The sequence below is a fragment of the Chrysemys picta genome, chromosome 5 (genome assembly GCF_011386835.1).
Source record: "Chrysemys picta bellii isolate R12L10 chromosome 5, ASM1138683v2, whole genome shotgun sequence".
Lineage (NCBI taxonomy): Eukaryota > Metazoa > Chordata > Testudines > Emydidae > Chrysemys > Chrysemys picta.
The window spans coordinates 55299036-55321329 of record NC_088795.1 but is presented as its reverse complement, the minus strand read 5'-3'; the positions used below and the strand labels follow the sequence as shown (position 1 = coordinate 55321329).

The following is a 22294-nucleotide window of genomic DNA, read 5'->3' as shown; positions in this document are numbered from 1 at the left end:
ACCATGTTGTGTGGTAAATACTAAGGCTAGGTCTACACTACGGTGGGAGGTCGACCTAAGATACGCAACTTCAGCTACGTGAATAGCGTAGCTGAAGTTGCGTATTTTAGGTCGACTTACCTGGCTGTGAGGACGTCAGCGAGTCGACCGCTGCCGCACCACCGTCGACTCCGCTTCCGCCTCTTGCCGCGGTGGATTTCCAGAGTCGACGGCAGAGCCATCGGGGATCGATTTTATCGCGTCTTCGCTAGACACAATAAGTCGATCCCCAATAGATTGATTGCTACCCGCCGATCCGGTGGGTAGTGAAGACATGCCCTAAGGCTCTTTGTTTGTTCAGGAAGAAATGGAGGCTTTTATTGCTATTGGATTCCTGTAGGGTTCTGTGCTGGCTACAAAGCAATTTAATAATGTTGTACTCAGGATGTTACATGTCTGATTTGAGGAGGCACTTCAGTTATAACCCCTTATTTTCAGGCATTTACTGTTTCTGAAAAAAATATTTCTGCCTTTCTCAAATATTTGTAAAGTTTGATGAAATTCCATTTGGATCTATGTGAGATACCCAAGCAGGAAATATTTGGTTAAGAAACTTTTCCAACAAATTTTTATACTCCAAATAATTTTATAAATCAAAATAACATTTTATAAAGCTCAGAATTGGTGAGGACTAAGTTCTTAATGAAAAGTAGTGCCTATAACATGTTTGAAGAACTGTGAGAGTTGCAGTGACACACTATTTTTTACTGTTGGAGTGTCTCACGATGTGGACGTCCACATATACATGTGAAGGTAAAGAAAAGTTAAGAGAGCTAAACATGTAAGTCAAATTCTGCCGAGATCTACATCTGACAACCCACTATCTTCAGAGTTTGCCGAAAAGATAGCCGAGGCAAGAAATGATAGCAGCGTATAAATAATAATGTTCAATCTGCTGTGGGGAGAAAGGAAAATGATTGCTCTCATTGATCAAAGGTGATAAATAGTGCATTTAAGGTGCAGTGAAGGAGAAAAGTTTGGAATAAATAGAGCAAAGAGCTGTGGAATCAGAATAAAATCAGTTTGGCTATGGGACGTGCTTGGCAGGGAAGCAGTGGAGTTACCATCTATGAAAATCTTCCAGTCAAGACTTTATTTTACCTCTTCTGTGAATAGCGAATATTCATCCCTAAAGGATGTCAATCCAGCACTTTTCACCAGTATTGAAGTTACTGTAAGAAAAAAAAAAAAAAATATATATATATATATATAGAAAGTCAACACTTAATGATGAGATCCTGAGGTAGGGATGTTTTGTGGATACAGTGATCCTGGCATTGTGCTGGAGATGGGTTTCACCAGCCCCTTCCAGCCCAAGTGATTGTGTGGAATTACTGTAGTCTGTTCCTTTTTATTTTTAAATAGCTAACCTGTAAAGTAATACTTCAGAAACTGCTTCTGATCACCGAGTAATTCTATTTCACGATTAAGAGCAAATACGGTCCATGGGCATGATGCTCAATGTATTGGCCAAATTGTTATTTTAAAACTGTATGAACTATGGGCCTGATTCTCATTTACAGCAAGGCCACTTTATACCATTCTGGCAGTGTAAAGAGACACATTTCTAGTCCTTTTGCACTGCCAGAGTGAAGTAAAGTGGCCTTAGGGCTTGCTACACAGGATGTTACTGCATGGTAAGCCAGGGTGTGAATCTACAGCACACCAACTGGCCGTGCAATAACATTCGGTGTGGACATTGCTACAGCACAGTGCAAGTCCTGGAGTGCAGCTGGGAGAACTGTAGTAAGACAATCTGCCCTCCACGACTTTCAGTGCACTGTAGCTGTGTCCATACAGGATGTTACTGCACATCTAGTGCGCTGTAGATTCACACCCTGGCTTGCCACACAGTAACTTGCTGGGTAGACAAGCTTTTCGTGCAAATGAGGATCAGGACCTTTATGTTTGTTTTTGCTTTTTATGGTCGTTGTTCTTTTTTTAACTTACAGGTGACAAAAATCCAAAATAAATACTCTTCAGAAAAATAAGGCACAGATTGTCTTGATTTTGTGAACATATTCCACAAGTAAATGGTAAAACCTTAATAAATGGCAATGAGTGACCATGTACTTTTTGCTTCCCAAACAGCTGGAATTGATTACGTGGGCGTCAGCCGGAATCTGGACTTTGCTCCTGGAGTCAAGATGCAGGTGTTCCGAGTGACTATCCTCGATGACCTGGGGCAGCCTGTTCTGGAGGGTCCAGAGAAGTTTGAGCTGGTTCTCCGTATGCCCATGAACGCAGTGCTTGGGGTGCCTAGCAAAACTACCATCTTCATCAATGACAGCATTACTGACTGTAAGTGTAAAGCAAGAAGGTTTTTTTTAATTTCTAGTACTTAAAGTGCACACACAAGATCCAGGAAATCTTCTGGCAATAGTGTTAACTGTTACATGTATAATTATGTACTGCAGTTCATTATAGTGAAATTCTGCCTTAGCTGACATGATGGAAAATGGACGCTATGCACAAGCTGGAGTAAGTCTGTCGTCCATACTCCAGCCTGTTCATTGGTTCACTATGTGTTTGAAAATGGTGTTTTTGGACAAGTATAAATGGCTCACGTTGCCCTTCTAGAGTTACATGTAAGATCATTCGCCAGGGCCTGCTGCACTAGGGTGAATTTTCTCATTAAATGAATGTTCATGTCAATGGTACTGAGGCCTTCAGTACGAAACTGTAAAAGTGGTGAGTTATCCAGCTAAAGTGTTAGTATAAGAGTTTGGACCGCAAAATTCAAAGGAGGTTTCACACATGATTGTACAAATCTTGATGCTCAAAGGCAGCTCTATCAAACGACATGTAGTGCCTCTTTTGTTGAGGAGTAAGACTACCTCACTGACTTGCATTGCTTACAATGAGATAACAAACGGAAAATTTATACATTAGTTAATAATCAGCACAATGCCTTTCAGAGCACTTGGCTATTTGATAAGTAGCCAGGTATAATCCCTTGGGGTCTCAAGTTTCTGCAGATTAACACCATTGTAATAAATAAATGAAGTTACATAGTTCTAGGCCAGTTTGGTCTCTAAACATACTCTTCAAAGTTTAGTTCCAATCTCATGCTGTGTGAAATTTGCAACCACCAGGCCCAACCCTGTACCTTTTTGAAGCTTTGACACTGACTTCAGAAGGAGCAGGATTGTGCCGCTCAATCTCTTTTACATCAATTCCATGCTAAATCTCAGACTGGAAAAGACTCCTTATACTTACCAAAAATAATCCCATCATTCAGAAAGAGATTAGATCAAAATACACCAAATTCTCAGCTGCTGGGTTGGTTTGGGGTGGTTGTTTTTTTGGAAGAAAGGCAGTGAGGTCATTAGAGTCTAAGGGCTTGTCTAGAAGATGTGTTACTTCACGCCAGAGGACTGTACATTCTAGTGTGCACTAGTGTGTCATGCACTGACTGACCCATGTGGAGCTTGCTAGTGTGTACTAGAAATTCCCTAGTCAAATGAGCATCAATATAGTAGTGTTTGAAATAGACTATATTAATGTGCACCAGGGAACTTCTAGTGCACTCCAGCAAGGTCCATATGGGCCAGTTAGTGCACTGCATGCTAATGTGGACTAATGTTTACACAGCTTTGGTGCAGACTAGTATGCTGTGTAGACAGCAGGATAAGATGAGCAGGATAAGGATAAACTGAGTCAGTGGCTCAGTCGATATAGATTGAAAGTGTTTTAATTCTTCTGGAGTTAAAATCTGTATTATTTTAAAAGCACTTGTTGAGCTGAACCCCTTTTGATTGCTGTAGACAGCCATGAGGAGAAATGGGTCCATGTCCTATATTTCTCTTCCAGAATGTAACCAGCATCCTCTGTCCATATGCCATGGGCATTCTTATCATGAGGACTTGACAATTAAATGTGTAAAATCTTCTGTTTTCAGTACCCAAAGTCCAGTTCAAGAAACCATGGTACACAGTGAATGAAAAAGATGGACAGTTAGTGGCTGTCATTTGTCGTGGTGGTGATATTAACCATAAATCTACCGTCCGTTGCTACACTCGCCAAGGTTCTGCTCAAGTCATGATGGACTATGAGGAGCGACCAAACACAGATGACTCTGTAGTGGTGTTTCTCCCAGGTAAAATCTCTCCCGTGAGAACTGGAGATCCTCAGAAGGAATAGTTACTCTCAGTGCTTTTGAGGAAAAGACTCATCTGCTGATGAATAAAAGCTGAGCGCCTAGAACATTTTGGGCAGAATCTCAATATAAATAATGCCAACTGGCTATTAAGTCACATGCTGCAGCAGCACAGGCTTTCAGCAAAGAGCTCTGTACCCACAGTTTCAGTCTTCAGTATTTTCAAATATTTTATATCCAAAAATGGGGAAGGAAGAGAAATCAAACTACCTAAGTGAGTTCCCCCTGCTATCCTTCTGAAGCAGAGTACGTATACCGAAAACATGAGAGTAAGAGAGATCTGATGCTTTCAATGGGAGCACAGCAGTGATTATTGGCAAGCAGCTCTCTTCAGGGCTGCACCCAAACACCACAGGACCGGTCCATGAGGATCCCGGATTCATCCTTTTTTTTTTTTTTTTTTAAGACACTTAATTTTCCAATAAAATGAGTTTTACCCTGGTCAATGATCTCCTTCACTGCTAGTGACTATGGCTTTCTGTCCTAGTTCTCAGTGGAAAGACTAGGTCTGACATCTTTTTGTCTCTCAAAGTACACAGTACTGATGAAAGGTGTTTAATGGGAATTAACAGCCCTGGAGACAGAATTTTCTATTGACCAAAGAGCGTTTTTTATGCCGCCCCACAAATATACCTCAATCCTAACCATCCTTCCAAGGGTAAGAAGGAGGCTCAGTCTATGTGATCACTCAACCCTTGGTCTCTCAACTGAGTGCCTCTGAGGACACCCATTAGTGCCAGTTGTGATACTGGAAGGTATGAAAACCATACTGAAAATATGCTGAGTGATATCAAATAGAACTAGCAGAAAGGTCTGAGTTACCCTATCCTAGAACTACATTGTTTGCTTCCACTCTCTTGAGATTAGTTGTTTTTGTTTTTTTTAAATTAGTTAGGTGCATTTGGTTTTTATACGGGGTCTTTTGTGCTGCACTTGGGTTGTAAGCACATGTGAGAGTGATCATAACGCCTGTTTTATCCCCTCTCTGCAGGAGAGATTGAGAAGCCCTGTGTGGTAATACTGGAGGATGATGTAATTTATGAAGAAGAGGAAGAATTCAGACTAGTGCTTGGAACACCAAAAAGTACCTCAACGCTTGGTGCCTCCATTGGGGAGCAAAAAGAGACCCTGATCAAGATTAAGGATGAAGAAGACAGTGAGTTTTTAAGCATCTTTGTGTTTATTGTTAAATATACAAATTCAAAGAAGTACCACAGCAGTAGCTGCAAGCTGGAATATAGGACTTGCTATTCTGGATCAGACTATTGGTCCATCTCGTCCAGTATCCCATCGCCAACGGAGGCCTGTACCAGATGCTTCAAAGGAAGGGACAAGAAACCCTCTAGTTGACATTTATAGGGGAAGTTTCCTGCTAATCCCAATAGTTTAGAAATTGGTTTACACATGAAGCAAGAAGTTTAATCCCTTCAAAGCATCTTGTTGTTTGTTATGTATTTACTGTTATAACTCTGAATACTCTCGCTACCCTTATAAACGTCTAACCCATTTTTGTTTCCTGCTACATTTCTGATATCGACGTTGTAGCAATGAGTTCCACAGGCAAATTGTATGAAGTATTTCCTGCTTATTGGTTTTGAATTCAACACCTTTCAATTTCACTGAATTTCCCTCTGTTCTTGTGTAATGATACATGGTGAACAGCAATTCTTCTTTGAGTGCTGGTCCCTCTCTATGGGTAAGTCTACACTTACCTCCGGGTCCGGCGGTAAGCAATCGATCTTCTGGGATCGCCGTCCACGCCGGTACTCCAGCTCAGCGAGAGGAGTATGCGGCATCGATGAGGGAGCCTGCCTGCCGCGTCTGGACCCGCGGTAAGTTTGAACTAAGGTACTTCGAATTCAGCTACGTTATTAACGTAGTTGAATTTGCGTACCTTAGTTCGAAGTGGGGGGTTAGTGTGGACCAGGCCTATGTGTATTCTACTGTAGATATGCATGCGCTCCATGCTCCCAGAGCCAGAGAATTTTGAAAGCAGTGTCTGTTGGTCCACACATGTGCCCTGGATCACTTTGTGCATCCAACTAAGGAGATCAAGGGCAGTGTGAATTGACCACCTTTCTAGTTTCTTTTCACCACCGCATGGTCTGGGTTGGAACCTCCAGAGTCCAAAGCTTCAGCTTCATTTTTTTTATCTGTGAACATATATTTAAATATCTGAAAATAGTTTTTAGAAGTTAGAGAGTTTTAAAGTTTTATCTGATAGATTTTAGTGTTAGCCTCCCTGACCTGGGGAGCACCCCCAACTTGTACCCTGTTTGGGTACTGGACTATGCTCAGTACTCCGACCTTCAAAATTTGTGCTTCCTGCCTGCGATCCTTCTCAATCAGTGATGACAACCAACACTGCCTGTGCTGCTTCAGGGAAGCCCACGTTATGACAAGCTGCAGTACCTGCTGTTCATTCCTCAGTCGTACCTGGGAAGCACTCGGAGCTGTAGGAAGCACCTAATGGACAGGGCCATGAGGCCGCAGTTGGACCCAGGCCGAGGGACCCCCACTGTGCGTCAGCCTGACTCAGCAAGGAGTGCATCTCCTACCACAAGGTCCAACTCAGAAGCAAGGGACCACAGGGTCTTGTCGGGAAAGCAGGGAGCATTCTCATAAACATGAGAGCAAATCCTCCTTGAAATCCACTTCAAATAAGTCAGATACAGCCCTTCCTAAGATGAGCAAGTCTCTAAGCTCAGCCCAAGAGAACTTAGGATGGACTAAGTCTCAGAGGCATGACAAGAAAGCCCACAAGTCTAGGGCTCCATCAACACTGGATCACAACCCGGCAGCACTGATGCCTCTGGGATCTGCCAGCCCCAATGAAGACTGATCACCAAGAGCATTGGTTACCCATGGTACCATCTTTGTCTTCTATGGCTGTGGCACATTTTATCTCTACTGCAACTTGGACAGACCTAAGAGCCAAGACCCATATTCTTCCTGAGGAGATCTTCACTGTCCCAGACCCGGTGTCTGCTATTCCATTGGATCCCTCCCTTTTGAGAGAAGTTCTGACTCCACCAGGAGAGTTGACCTTTGGGAGGGGGTCTGTCTCCCACTCCATCTTTTGGCTACAATTTCCCTCTGGTGGCACCATTTGTACCGCTGTTGGATCTGGAATTGGCTTTCTCCTCATCAGAAGATTCTGAGCTGTCCTATGAATCGTTACTACCTCCTCCAAAGACACACCTTCCTGGGCAGAAGGCCTGCTCTAGCTTGGGACCAATCTCCACCTCATCATCTGCCTCAAAACTATTGCTACACTGTGCCATGGAGACCTCCACAACCCCACTTTGATCCATCCTATTGGCCATACTGGGGCCTGGGGGACCAGTACTGTCCCTCAGAGTTGGTCCAGTCTGCTAGAGAAGTCACCCCTTCCCTTCTCTTGGAGAAGGCAACTGGACCTGTCCCCTGATCCAACTGAGGAGGAGTATGCACCGGATCCAGAGGTTCCACCAGAACAAACCAGATGAAGCAGTGACTCCAATGTCTCCATCCCCCCCCCCCCCCATGATGTTGAATTTTGCATTCGAACAATAAATGTACCCCTTGGGGGAAAAATGAAATACTGACACTGGTGGGAGCTTTGTTGATGCACTGACTGGTGAGTTGGCATGCTAGTTTATATGAGAATAGGGAAGCTGAGACTGCAGCAGGGTCTGACACTGGGTTTGAGAAGATCCTGTATGACCTGTGGTTGCTTTTGGGGGGAGGAGGATATCATCGTTTCATCTCTGAATCAATGGAATATAGTGGCAGACAGGAGCTGTCTGGTTATATTGTTAACCTCTAACAAAGTAAAAAACACAGACCAATACAATCACTATCTTCTTCCAGTTCTCTAACAATACAAGTCTACATTTCAACATGCTGGTCTGTCTAACATAGCTTTGTTGACTATTTATAAGGAATGGCCCCAATTACAATTTACATACTTTTCTAATATGTCTTTAAAGGTTGAATTTAGGTAATTTAACCTGCAAGTTGCTTAACCCTTTCGGTCTCAGAGTCGCACGCTTTTCAGGGCCAGCTCCAGGCACCAGCCGACCAAGCACGTGCTTGGGGCGGCACCTTGGGGCAAGGCGGCACTCGATTATTTATTTATTTATTTATTTTGATTCGGCGGCATGGCGCTCGGGGTGGGGGGCCTTTGGGCGGTGTGGTGCTTGGGGCGGGGGCTTCAGGCGATGCTCGGGGCAGGGCTTCGGGTGGTGCTCGGAGGCGGGGCAGGGCTTCGGGCGGCATGGTGCTCGGAGGGGGGGCAGGGGCTTCAGGCGGCGTGGCGCTCGGGAGGGCGGGGTCTTGGGGGGGGCGGGGGCTGGCACGGTGCAGCGCTCGGAGGGGGGCGGGGGCTTCAGGCGGCGCGGCGCTGTGGGGCGGGGCTTTGGGTGGCGTGGTGCTGGGGGGCAGGGATTTCGGCAGCGCTCGGGGGGGGGAGATATGGCAGGGTGGCACTCTTCTTTTTTGCCCGGGGCGGCAAAAAAGTTAGAGCCGGCCCTGACACTTTTACACAGTCCTATATATGTACATTCTTGGATAAGAAAGTACAGTGGCCTTATCACAGCCTACTGCATATATTCAAGTTGGATAAACTGTTTTTTTTACAAATAACCATTTATTTTTCTTTGTGTTTCTTGAATGAAAACCACAATACTATGTCCTTGCCCTCAAAGGAAATGTGCACAACACCTTCAAAAGACAAACCTGGGAGCTTAAATTCCTAACTCTGCTAGACACCAAAAATAATGGAGTTAATAAGGATACTGGTTTTATGTCTCTCTACAACCATTTATAACCCACTAACCACCCTCCCTTGTTCCTATGGCTACAGGTGTTAATGGCCCTCTTCATTTTGAATGGTACCTTATAATGTATGTTAATGCTCATGCTTACAATCCTTCCACCTACCATTTAGCTGTGACCTCTGAGTACCTGTCACAGAGCTGAAGAAGAGCTCTGTGTAAGCTCAAAAGGTTGTCTCTGGGCAGGTCTACACTATTGCAGGGATCAATGCTCTGAGCTCGATCCACCGGCAGTCGATTTAGCAGGTCTAGTGAAGACCTGCCAAATTGACAGCAGATTGCTCTCCGGTTGACCCCGTCTTCTACCCCCGACGAGAAGAGTAAGTTAAGTCGACGGGAGAGTTTCTCCCATTGACCCCCCCGTGGAGTAGACCCTATGGTAATTCAACCTAAGGTACGTTGACTCCAGCTACGTAGCATAGGTCGACTTACCGCGGTAGTGTAGACATAACCTAAGTCTCTTTCATCAACAGAAGTTGGTCCAATAAAAGCTATTACCTCACCCACTTTGTCTCAACCACAGTACTAGTCATTCTCTTTTTAAGAAAAGATACAAAACAGCCAGCCCGTTTGTTTGACTTTCCGGGTTAATTTGGCCCATTTTTCTCGTGTAAGCTGTCTATTAGCAGTCCATTAATGACTTTTGCACTTGATCCAAATGGGAAAGAGTGACTTTTTTTCCAATTCCCTTACAGAACCAGTGATTAAGTTCTCCAAAATCAAACACAGCATTCAGGAGCCTCGGGAGCCTGGAGAGATTGCAGTTGTAAAAATCCCCATTTTACGTCTGGGTGACAGCTCAAAAGTATCTGTTGTGCGAATCCACACAAAAGATGGCTCTGCCACCTCTGGGGAAGACTATAATCCAATGTCTGATGGTAAGGATTGTCATGGAATTATTGAATTGCCACTTCAGGAAGTTATCGTGCAAATGAATGAAGTATAGCAAGCAGCAACATTATTGGCTTTACATATAATTCCCTAATTCTTTTTAAAAAATGACTCTAGCAATTCATGTGTCTCGTATCAGATGAAAGTAGACTCAAGTGTACTTAGGCTCAGTCATTCAGCAGGACCACTTCAACAGTTTAATGAGCTCAGATATTTTATAGCCTACTCTGAATGTTTGGAACCAACAGAAAAGCCGAAGTGTTCCATTCCAACATAATGTGTCATTTGAACATCCACGATAGAGAAAACGGTGATTCTGCTGTTGATTAGGAAAAGAGGTTAATTTGTTTGTCTCTAAACCAGACGTTGAATTCAAAGAAGGAGAAGCTGAACATATTGTTGAAGTCGAGGTCTTATACGATGGAGTGAGAGAAATGAGAGAAGCATTTACAGTCCACTTGAAACTAGATGAAAATATGGTGGCTGAAACACCGGTAACGATGTTTGCTTGTTTTTAATTTCGCTATGTCTGTTTGGTTTGGTTTGTATGCTTGTTTTTTAAACCCAGTCAATGTTTTAAATATCCCTTTATTCATTAATAACAGGTGCTTTTTTGAGTTAGATTGCAAGTTTTTCAAAATAAATTTCCCTGTGATGATATGCAGTAATTGTAGGGATATTTTGTGAAATATAGCCCTCCCGATTTTCAAAGGCCTCCCCCTTCCTACATTCTTTCCTCTCAGGCTACATCTACACTTAGGGCAGTGTGTAGAGTACAGACACTGCATGCCCAGCTAACATGGGTATAAAGAGCAGTATAGAAGGTGAGGCATGGCTTATGTGAGTGGAGTGCCCTACACACCTGAACCCCCAACGTATATGCCCTATACAGCTCTCTACGTGTCCAAGCAGTGCCTCCCATATGTAACTGCTATTTTTAGCAATGTCCATCTGCCTTTCCCTGCCATAGTGAAGGGGTCTGGGAGTGGGAAAAGATTCCAGCAACAAAGAGCTGCTGGAGCCTTTCACTGCTGCATGTATCTACACATGTAGGTCCTGTGCTCTACATGCTGCCTTAAGTGTAGCTATAGCTTCAGATTTTCAGTGTGCCTATTTAGTTGCTTAAATAGCCAACACATGCATGACGGTCCGGTGTTCATGCTTACATGTGGTCAGCTAGGTCCCTAACTAGCTGTGCAGATGCACATGAATTAGATACAAATGCATGTATCAAACTTAGAAAATTGGCCCCGGAAACAGTGAATTCCATGGCCCCGGAAATCCCTTCAGCCATCAGACTCCTTGTAAAGGACAAACTGCATGGTGTGGAGGGCTCTGGATGCAACAGACACAGTGCAGTTCTGCAGTGCTGATAGGGAGTTTTGGGGGGTCCTGAGCAGTGTTCCATATCGCTCGGCACTGCAGAGTAGGGCTCCATAAAGACTCCTTCTGAATCTCCATGGGCAGAGATTTGGGGACGGGGTTGAGGTGGGTCTGGGACAAACAGGGTAATGATCTGGAGCCACCGGCCATTCTTTTCTACTCCATGGAAGTGCAGAAGGGAAGCACTGTGAGTGTGGGGGCTATTGCAACCCAAAGGGTCCTGGTTCCTTGGACTGTATTCTAGAGACTGGATTTGGCTTCAGCTCTTTTTACAGTGTCTTGTTTTGTAGCTATATTGTGACACTTCCTGGGGCTACCTGGGGTTATGAGGCATCTCGCCACCACCCGCCCTTAGTGCAAGGAAGGCTTGACTGTGCCTGCTGTGGATCAGCTCCCTGACACCACCAGCCTCTGGCAACACGCACTGCCTTGCAGGCCTCACTCTCTCCGTACAGGTTAGCGACAGGCACACACCAACTCCTGAGTCCTCAGAGCATTCCCTGTTGTGTCCAGCCCCTTGTCCACTGAATGCTCACAGAATTACTAGCTTACTGTTCTCAGTACACCACAGCTTACCTTAGAACACAGCTCTGCTGAACACTCAGCACTTTAGATACATTTATAGTAAAAACAAGACTAAGTTAATTATCAAGGACAGAGATTCGAGAGATAATGAGTAAGAATATTGGAAACAAATGGTTATATAGCAAACAAAATCATAACACGCTTCCTAGAGACTAAGCTTAACTAACAAGCTATCCTTCTGTCTAAATGAACTTATCTCACCCAAAGTTCTCTCCAGCATTTTCAGCATCTCCAGCATGTCTGGTTGAGATCCCTTTTTTTCATGAAGCAAATTTGCTGTCCATTTACTGACTAGGTGAAGGATGCCAGGGTGTATCTTTGAACTCCTAAATATATCAGCACAGCCCTTGGAGGTGCATCTCAAACCTGGGTTCCTCTTCCCACTGTTTGCCTCTTCCTGTTTCTTTCCTCTGTTTGAAGATTTCACAATCCCTCTTTAGTATTCAGTTCAGACTGGTGAGAGGAGACGTATTGTGAACCATACTTAATTTACATGTAAACAGACAGATACATAAATGTTTCTTGCCTGAAAGAAGACCTTTTTTTTCCACTTTGCTGGTGACCAGTCCCTAGACACAGACCTTAAGAACATAATTTTCAATATATAGACATAACTCCTTCCACAACATCTGTACCCTCGTTTTGCAGAGATTATTGATGCCCAGTATGACACAAGCTTTCATTAGAGACCTCACAGGACACTCTTTTGGGAACTAGAATGTAAATACCAGGCCCTGGGGATTCCTGTAATCTTTATGTACCTCTTGTGCCCTTTGCCAATTGGCATCAAGAGATATCTGGGTAATGTGGATATATAACAGTGTGTGCATGTATCGCAATAGATACTACAATCCTAGGATACATTATACCATTCCTATCCTGATACCAAGGTAAACTCAAAGTAGGCCAAGATTTTAAAAATTGGGAGCCTAAAATTAGGTATTAAATCTGTATTTAGGCGCCTAATTAAGCAGCCAGATTTTCAAAAGTGTTAAGCACCCAGAAGCACTATTGAAATCAATTGAAGCATCAGGTACTAAACACCTCTGAAAATCAGACTGAATTCATTTAGGAACCCAAATGTGGATTTAGGAGCCAAACATTAACCACCCATTATAAAAAGTCTTGCCCCCAGGACCTTCTACTTACTTTGACTCATGCGCATGCAGCTGTTGGCATCAATGGCATTTAGCACTTGTGCCCATGGCTACTGGTACCCCATGTATGGATGATTGACCCTCACCGATTATCAACTAGGTCTTGATCTCGCCCGCCACCCACCCCCCCATTGGGGACACTACAGTCCGTATAGATTATGTGAGCTGCCAACCCCAACACAACAACATCCCCATATACTCTGTATGTTCCCCCCAATGACTGACACCTGACTCCTTGAATCGTTTGTACCGTCTTTATTTTTAAATATTCTCTAATAAAATTTAATCTTTACTCTTGCTCCCAATCATTATCTTTCCCTTCACAGGCACAGGGGTGGTGTGATATTGATTAATAGTTAATTGTGCGTGAATGGACCTTCTACAGAGAGACTCAAAGCTTGAGGGCGGGGGGCGGGGATTAACATCAGACGATCCTTTTATAGGCAGGATCAATGGGAAATAGTTGAAGAAAACTCTGTGGGGGGAAAAAACCCAAATGAATTTCAGAGGCAGAAGTCCAGCTGCAGCACTACTTTTTCCCCGTTTTCAGTTGCAGTAGTAACCTTTTAATTCTCACAATTCAGATGAACAAAGCCATTGTGTACATTGAAGAAATGGACAGCATTGCAGATGTGACTTTCCCAGCTGTGCCCCAGGTTGTATCGCTCCTGGTGTACGATGACGCTTCTAAAAGCAAAGAGAACCCACGTCCTCCTACTGGTTACCCTATTGTGTGTATAACGGTATGAACTGTTCCTGCATGGTTTTATCTAAACGATACTACTTACTAATGGCCTAAAAGGCATTTGGTGCTTTTCAGGCTGCAAAAAGAGAAAAAAGTACTCCTGGATACGATCTACAAGTAGCAGACAGTTACTATGTGCTACTGTTAGACCTGAGTGAGCTTGGAAAGCCCTGGCAATCATAGCGATGATTTAAAAAAACCAAAAACCACCAAGTGTGCACATGCTTGTTTAGTATATTCTACAGCAATGGCTCTGATGTTGTAGTAATTTACACGTGTTGTACAGTGTAGTGGTTTGAATGAATGCTATAGTATTTTTTTATAAGGGCAATCCTAGGAAGAACTTGCAGTCCACAGAAAATTAGTTTGTTACCTATACAGTTGGATCAAGCCTCCAGTGAAGTTTCTGCTTTCTTAAGGTCGCCTGCCAACATGGTAATAGCAATGCAGCTATGTTGTTGTACATAAAAATAATAATTATTAGTCCTTGACATAGTGGTTTACGGTTCAAAGTGCTGTACAGACATTAATTTAGTACACCTCTACCCCTATATAACGCGACCTGATAGAACACGAATTCGGATATAACGTGGTAAAGCAGTGCTCCAAGGGAGCGGGGCTGAGCACTCCGATGGATCAAAGGAAGTTCGATATAACATGGTTTCACATATAACGCAGTAAGATTTTTTGGCTCCCAAGGACAGCGTTATAGTGAGGTAGAGGTGTATTCTGCACAACGCCCTTGGGAAAAGGTGGGTAAGTAAAATCAGGGAAACTAAGATTGGAAGGTCACACAGAACCAGGATTAGAGCTCAAAGCTTAATCATTCAGGCCTCACAACACCACTGTGAGTTAGGTATGTAAAGGTGCATCTACACTTACAGTGGTGTGTAGAGTACAGACACTGCGCACCCAGCTAGCGCAGGTATAAATAGCAGTGTAGATGGTGAGGCATGGCTTAGGTAAGTAAAGGGCCCTTCATGCCTGAACTCCCACCCTCCACAGCTCCAGACACACCCAAGCAGTGCCTCCCACGTCTACACTGCTATTTTTAGTGAAGTTGCTTCCCCCCGTGGCCAGAACCTTTTCCTGTTGCTTCCATCTTTCTGGAGCCTTTCACTGCTGCATGTAGCTACATACCACAGTGACAAGTGTGGACACAGCCTGCCTTTCACTGTGACGTGTAGTTACTCAGACCTGCAGACCACCATAAGTATAGATAAGGCCTAAGTATCAATCTCCTTATTTTACTGATTAGGAATGAAGATGCAGAGAGATTAAGACCAGAGTTTTCAAACCTGGATGCCTAAAGCCAAGCACCCAACTCCATCTTTAGACGCACAAATAAGTGGCCTGATTTTCAGAGATGCTGAACACGTGTAGCTCCCATTACCTTCCAAGGCTGCACAGCAAAGGGAGATGCGGTTAACAAGTACATGAAAAATTGAAGAGTTTTCCACACTTCCTCTTCTTAAATTTTGAAGTCCCAGACCTTCACTCCTGTCTCCTTAATTGAGTTATGTGATCGAGCACTCTAACCGTAAAAAGGTGTTAAGTACTGAAACTTTACCAGAAGATTGTGTTAGAACAGCAATTAATTGTTAGCTTTTTGAGAGCACACAGGCAACTAGAGATAAAGTTGTATATTTTGTGTGTCTGTTGACCTGCAGGCATGTAATCCCAAGTATTCAGACTATGACAAGACTGGGGGTCTCTGTGCTGCTGAAAACATCAATGACACTCTGACCCTGTACCGCTGGCTTGTCAGTGCTCCGAGTGGCAGCGACGGTGTCACCAGCCCCATGCGGGAAGTGGACTCCAACACCTTCTTTACCAACACCAAGTCCATCTCCCTGGACTCCATATACTTCCAGGCTGGATCAAGGGTCCAGTGTGCAGCACGGGCTGTCAGTGCCAATGGTGATGTGGGTCTGGAACTGCTGAGCCCTATTTACACAGTGAACAGAGAAGACGGTATGTGGTAACGTGTTGAATGAAAGGCAGGTGCCACATCAAACCTGTAATGTCAGCATTTCATGTCTACCCATAACTCAGGTGTCACTGATATTGGGGGCAGGGGTGGAATGGAGACAATGATTCATTTATTTGGCATCTCTTTCTAGTGAACCAAACAGCAGGATCCTGAATGTGTCCTCTGCTTTTCACTTTATATGTATGTACAGCAAATACGGATATTTCTATTTTAGACATCAAAACTGCACAGTTACCGACAATGAGTAGAGAGCAGTGAAGCCAGCTCAGAAGAACTGAAGGACCTCTGAACATGGGAACATTTAGATATCTATAGACCAGGGCTGGTTTGAGCATAGGCACTGTAGGCCCATGCCCAGGGCCTCAGCCCCTCAAGAACTATGTGACTGATTAGATCAGAATCTCTGTTTTCAGTTTTTTAAAGCATGTAAGTTTCCCTGCCTGATGCATGGGAAGAAGAGCTTGAAAACATGGAAGTGTGTGTAACTGATGCAGTGAGGTCTGCCTGAGTCTGCAGAGAGCCAGGAACAATAGCTCTGATGGTGTGAACTGCCCCAGGCATCTCAGTGGGGTGTTATTTCCAAGACCCATTACTTTGAAGGACTCTATCAGCAATACCCCAGTGTAGAGGACTCTGTATGTCCCCACTGCAGGTAGGACTGAGCCTCCATGCGCAATTGGACAGATTTGTATTAGCAGGGCTCACGCTAGCATGCTTATAATAGCAGAGTGGTCATTGCTGCACCGGCAGAGGCTAAGGCTAGACACCTGAGCTCAGACCCATCCGATTCCCCCACCTCCCCTGGGTCCAAGTTCAGGTGGCTAGCCCAAGCCTCCACCAGTGCAGCCACATCCAGTAGTGGGAGTCTGTCTACTTGGGTTTGGAGGCTCACTTCCAGCTGCAGTGTATACTTACCCTGTGGCAGGAGGAGAAGAGTGGAGCAGGCTTGGACCACTCCACCATATGCCTAGATACCTCCTGGCTGCTGCGGTATAGTGGTATACATTTTTCCTCTCTGACAATTTAGGGGATTGGAGGCCTTTGCTGCTGCTTCTGCCTCTCTGGGAGGGAGACATCCTGCCACCACCACTCCAAGTGGACATACATGGCTCCACCCCAAATGCCAGGGCTCCAACAGGTACAGGAGGGTAGAGCTGGAGCCACAAGGAGTGCCACATTATGGTGTGCAGGGGCCCCTCATTGTCGTAATCCAGCCCTGTTATAGACGTGTAGAATGAGCTCTGACCTTGCTTTCGTTTAGACAGTGTGTCACAATTTAACAGACTCTTTGTGATCTCTCCTTCCCCCTAGGTCTTTGTCAACCTCGGATCCCAGGAACGGTTGGAGCAGAACCTTTCTCAGCCAAGATTCGCTACACGGGTCCAGATGATCCCAATTACCCCAACCTGATCAAATTAACAGTTACAACGCCTCATATGGATGGTAAGCATCAAAAGGTCACAGAAGTGATCAGATGCTGCCTTGGACTTTCATCTCCAGCAGCCACAGATAAGTGGCAGTCATAAGCCATGTACCCACCTTATAGCAAACTTTAGCATTGCTTCTGACAGAGGGATTTTTCTTGAAAGAAACAGCACTGTAGGCTCTTGGTTGGAGAGGTGTTCCCCTGTGGTGATACATTAGGTCCTGTCCACACTATGGAACATGCTTTGTTTAAATCTGTTTTTAAACCCTGTTACAGCCTTTGCATCTGAAACGGAAAATATTACAAAAATCTTGTTACACACAGGCTGTGTCTACACAGCAATAAAATACCTATGGCTGGCCTGTGTCAGCTGACTCTGGCTTGTGCAGCACAGGCTGCAGGACTATAACATTGCAGTGTGGACATTCGGGTTCAGGCTGAACATTTACACTTCCATTTTATAACCCTGCAGCCCAAGCCCAAGTCCACTGACTTGGGACAGCCACAGGTGTTTTATTGCAGTGTAGACATACCCACAGTGGGCTAGATTCTCCTCTCATTTACACTGGTGTAACTCCACTGACCTCAACAGAATTATTCCTGACTTACAGCAAGATGAAAGGAGAATCAACCTCATGTTTAGAAACTGCTGCTGCAGTTTGGGCTATCATGGGTCTAAAAACCAGTGTGTTAGAACTCTGCTAGCAACTGCCTGGTTGGAATGATTGGTGAAAAATGTGGCTGACAGCCATCTTTGAACAGGGAGTTGTTATGTGGGTCTAGTAGAACCATGTGTGTTAAATGTTTTGTAACACAGTTACATGGTTCAAAGTATAGACAAGGCCTTTACCTCTTATGTTTGCAGAACAGAGGTTTGCCATGGAAATTGCTTTCATTTGTTCAAGGGACACCCTATCTAGACTGGTCTTTGTTAGGAAACTGAGCCATTGCTGAAAATGGTTTTCAGCGACAATGTAGGCATTAGCCTTCGCAAGACAAAATCATTTCCAATACCATTGTAGGAAGCATATTTGAGTCTCAGTAATACTCAGTGAAACTGTTCAAAATGTCTTTGTCTGCTATACATTCAGGCCTAAAACCTTTTCAGTACCAGTACATGGTTGAAGCATTGCTGAAAAAACTATGGTCAGCAATGTTTCCGTTTCCTAGTATGAACAAGGTTTCCATGCAATTCTCGGTATTATTGCTATACTGCTACAGTGCCAGGGACTGGGAACCTAGGCAGTTGCAGGGACATCTGCATTTAACCCTTTAACAGCCAAAGCCAAATTTTTCCGAAATGTAAAGTTTGCTGTCAGCAATAGATTTTGTACTCAGGGTCATTGATAGACAAGAAATAGTGAGCCACCAAAAAAAAGATCACCTGAAACAGTCACAGCTAATATACATAGCATACTTCACATACTCATAGTCCATAGTGAAACTACTTCTGGAACAACATGGTGAATTCATGACATACATGCTGTCTCCATACTCACAAACATACAGAAGTATACATATGGCCTTGTAGCCTCAGAATGTTCCCATGTAGCAGAAGGATGAAGTTTTCCCTACCCCATTTATGATGTCAGCATTGTTAGTATATTTGCAAGATGCTTAGAACATTTGACCAGTCAGTCTCTTCAGCTGAGAATGCTAATTGGACTGTGTGCACTGTGTTTCAGGAATGCTGCCTGTCATCTCAACTCATCCGTTATCCAACTTCGAGCTGACTCTTAGCCCTGATGGCACTCGTGTGGGCAACCACAAGTGCTCCAACCTACTGGATTATAATGAGATCCAGACCAAACATGGTTTTATTACAGATGAAACCAAGAACCCTGAAGTGATTGGGGAAACTTTACCCTACCAGTACAGCAACTCTCTGCGATCTACTAAGACCTTGCGTTTCTATCGTAACCTCAACCTGGAGGCCTGCCTCTGGGAGTTCAACAGCTACTATGCTATGTCTGAACTACTGACTGACTGCGGGGGCTCCATTGGCACAGATGGCCAGGTATGTGTCACTGCGGAAGCGCTTGCCTCAGAGACAGAAATGTTGAAGAACCAAGTCCAAGCAAGAAACACTTATAAAATAAATAAGAAAAGCATTAGCCACTATACAGATCACTTGATACAAATTCTCACAAGAAAGGTTCAGATGTCCTGGGCACAGTTCCTTTTAGAACCATTTAGAGACATTCAGAAGTCCCCAGAACCCTTTCAGTTTTCTGTATTTCATTTGTTGATAAATAGCTTCTCCATCAGTTGCTCCACTCATTAAATTAGTCTCCTCACTAATGGCTAATCCAGTGAAGTGCTGAGTGCCCTCAACTTCTGCTGAAATACCACTGGGAAGAGACAGTGGGCCAGATCCTGGCTACCAGTCTGGTTGCTTTGCACCAATCGGTTGGAAATTGCAAGCTGGCATCCAGCTGGATAATGGCATGTCCTGACACCTGGTGTAGGGAGTGTGGCCAGCTCGCCTTGCACCCTTCTGATTTCTGGTTGCCTTTATATTCCTTCCACCCATACTGTACTGAAAGCAGCTCAGTTGGACTGGCAGATTTAGCCCAGTATAGCCATTGTGATTATTTGCATAACCACAAATCCCCTTTCTAGATTTTGTCTGTAGTAGTATAAGGAGGAAATAAAGAGAGAGATGAAAAGTAGAAGAGCCATCTCACTCCTCTCTGACTTCTAATAGAATGCTACTCTTTCCTGGCTTAAATAAAAGCAGTGATCTGTTCATTAGTAAACCCTGACAACCAACCTAACTAGGAAGTGAGACAAGATCTGGTTTTAAAACAACTGCTCCTTTATAAGAGTTTCTGTGCTGTTTATTTTCTTTTCCCCATCGTTTTAAATACATTAAAAAGCTTTGAGATCTATTGATGAAAAACAACACGAGCTAGGTGGTGGTATTATTTATTTTATTACTAGGTGGGAGCAGTACTGTTGGGCACACTACCTCTGCATGCTGCCATGATTCATTTTTCAGTGTGGGTTTTATACATACACAGCCGTGTGTGATTCCTGTTGGCTGCTGCTCCTAACCTGGGTGTGAATGTGCTTGTAGACTTCAGCTCTTTTTGTTGACCCAAAATATTTCTTCTTCCAAGTGTGTACGCACACACAATATCAGCCAAATTATCTTTAATTGCTACACTGATGCAAACAAAGGCAGAATTTGGCCCTGTCGACAATACATACATTACATATATTGTCAGAAGCCTCATAACTCTCTTGTGTGCTTGTTTGCTATGGAAAGCAAAGGCACCCCGTCAGCCATTCCTAAATTGGGAGTTCTAATTATTGACAGAGTCACAGTGCTCAGTCATTTTAGCAATGACTGCACCTTGGTAGTGCTGCCAGACAGGTGACAGAACATAGCCAGAGGCCTGGATGCTGGGGAATTAAAAACAAAGAAACACCATATGAGCGCACACATCCACTTTCCTGAGCATAACCAGCCATGATCCCAGACTTTATTATGTATGAGTCACTAGAATGTCCAACAAAGTCCAGACGTGCCAGCAACTGCACCCAGTGGTGGTTTAGAAAAGGCCTTGATAAAATTGAGTTCCATTATAATCAGTCACCATAATGAAAAGTCCAATGGGACTAGAGCTTGAGGGCCCCCACCCGCGAAAATGAAAAGTCCCCTGGCCACTCATAATGTCATTTAATATATGATGCTAAGGTCCTCAGAGCATCTCTGGCTCTATATTCCCTGAATCAGGCTCTGATTACAACACATGGTTCATTCTCCTGTGTTGAGGTTCTTTGTTGTTACCAAGATGGTGGGAGCATTTGTTTCTGTCATAATTGTGTGTGTGTGTGTATGTATGTATGTGTATATAGCTATAGACTCTCCCACTCCAACCACATCATGGATAAAACAGAGAAGAGACTCCAGTCTGGAATTTTGGTTCAATATACTATAAAGACAGGTGCCATTTGCAAAATTGGGTTCTCGATCCACGTTCTGTTTTTCAATGCCCCAAAAGAATGTGGTTGTCAAATCTGTATTTTCATGCAGCCCATCTCTAACACCATGTAACTTGTAATCAATTCTGAAAGAAACAAAACATCAACTGTGTCAGTTTGAAAAGGAACTTTGACTAAGGAAGAGCTTCGTGCATTTCCAGAGTCTTGGGCTGAAGTGTACCAGAGTTCACTAGTGAAGGTGAGCTTGCGAGTACTAATTCCATAATGGATATGTCTATATAGCCCAGAACGACTGTAGCATTTGGAATAACTCTCAGGTCAATGCTAGCATGTCTTGTATCTTGCGAGATGTGTGGCCCGAGCTGATGTGCTTCAGCCTGCGCCATAACTCTCTTCCTTTGACATGCACTGTGAGTCGCTCCCAATGGCGGAAAGTAGATTTGTAAACACACCGAGTAAAATGTGTGCAAGATCTGAAATGTAAGCAATGCAAATTGCAAAAAAAGGGACATTTCCATACATTTGACTAATTGAAGATATAAAAGTGAATGAGGTGTTTTCTTTTGGTTAGCAAAGTACAATGAAAGTTAAAATGAAAGTTTGGCAACTAACTTATCAGCATTAGACACGAGTGCAGTAACCTTCTGCCCCAATGGTTTTCAGGTGTTAAATCTGGTGCAATCCTATGTCACAATGCGGGTGCCCCTCTATGTCTCCTACATCTTTCACTCTCCTGCTGCCATTGGTGGCTGGCAGCACTTTGACTTGCAGTCTGAACTGAGACTCACCTTTGTATATGATACCGCCATCCTGTGGAAAGATGGCATAGGCAGCCCACCGGAATCAGAGCTCCAAGGTCAGTTCTTGCTGCTTTCCTTCTTATTTTTAGACTCTGTCCCGTCATGGCCCCCTTCCTTCCTGGGGGAAGCATATGGCAGTTTGTGTGATTAATCAAGACACCTCCTGGCCTTGAGAATCACACAAAAAACAGCATCAAGGCCAATTCCCACTATTAAAATACCCAAGGAATAAGGTTGTTTGTTTTTAATTCCATATGTTGTTGAATTAGATATTTTAAAAGTTTTCCCAAATATATATCCCTTTAAATCTACCACAGAATGAGTAAAAACAATAGGCAGCCCCATTTT

General features: G+C 43.9%; 1 protein-coding gene across 4 annotated transcripts in view; it reads left to right on the top strand.

The window, feature by feature from the left end:
• Window positions 1-22294, top strand: part of FREM3 (FRAS1 related extracellular matrix 3) — a 125144-nt gene that overhangs the window by 95206 nt on the left and 7644 nt on the right. For all 4 annotated transcript variants that reach the window (XM_005284465.4, XM_042850284.2, XM_065597761.1 and 1 more), the window contains 10 exons: window positions 2131-2340; window positions 3941-4138; window positions 5190-5354; window positions 9711-9893; window positions 10270-10400; window positions 13616-13774; window positions 15447-15750; window positions 17081-17212; window positions 18881-19212; window positions 21810-22002. In XM_005284465.4, coding sequence (XP_005284522.4) covers window positions 2131-2340; window positions 3941-4138; window positions 5190-5354; window positions 9711-9893; window positions 10270-10400; window positions 13616-13774; window positions 15447-15750; window positions 17081-17212; window positions 18881-19212; window positions 21810-22002 — 2007 coding nt within the window. The remainder of the gene's footprint in view (window positions 1-2130; window positions 2341-3940; window positions 4139-5189; window positions 5355-9710; window positions 9894-10269; window positions 10401-13615; window positions 13775-15446; window positions 15751-17080; window positions 17213-18880; window positions 19213-21809; window positions 22003-22294) is intronic.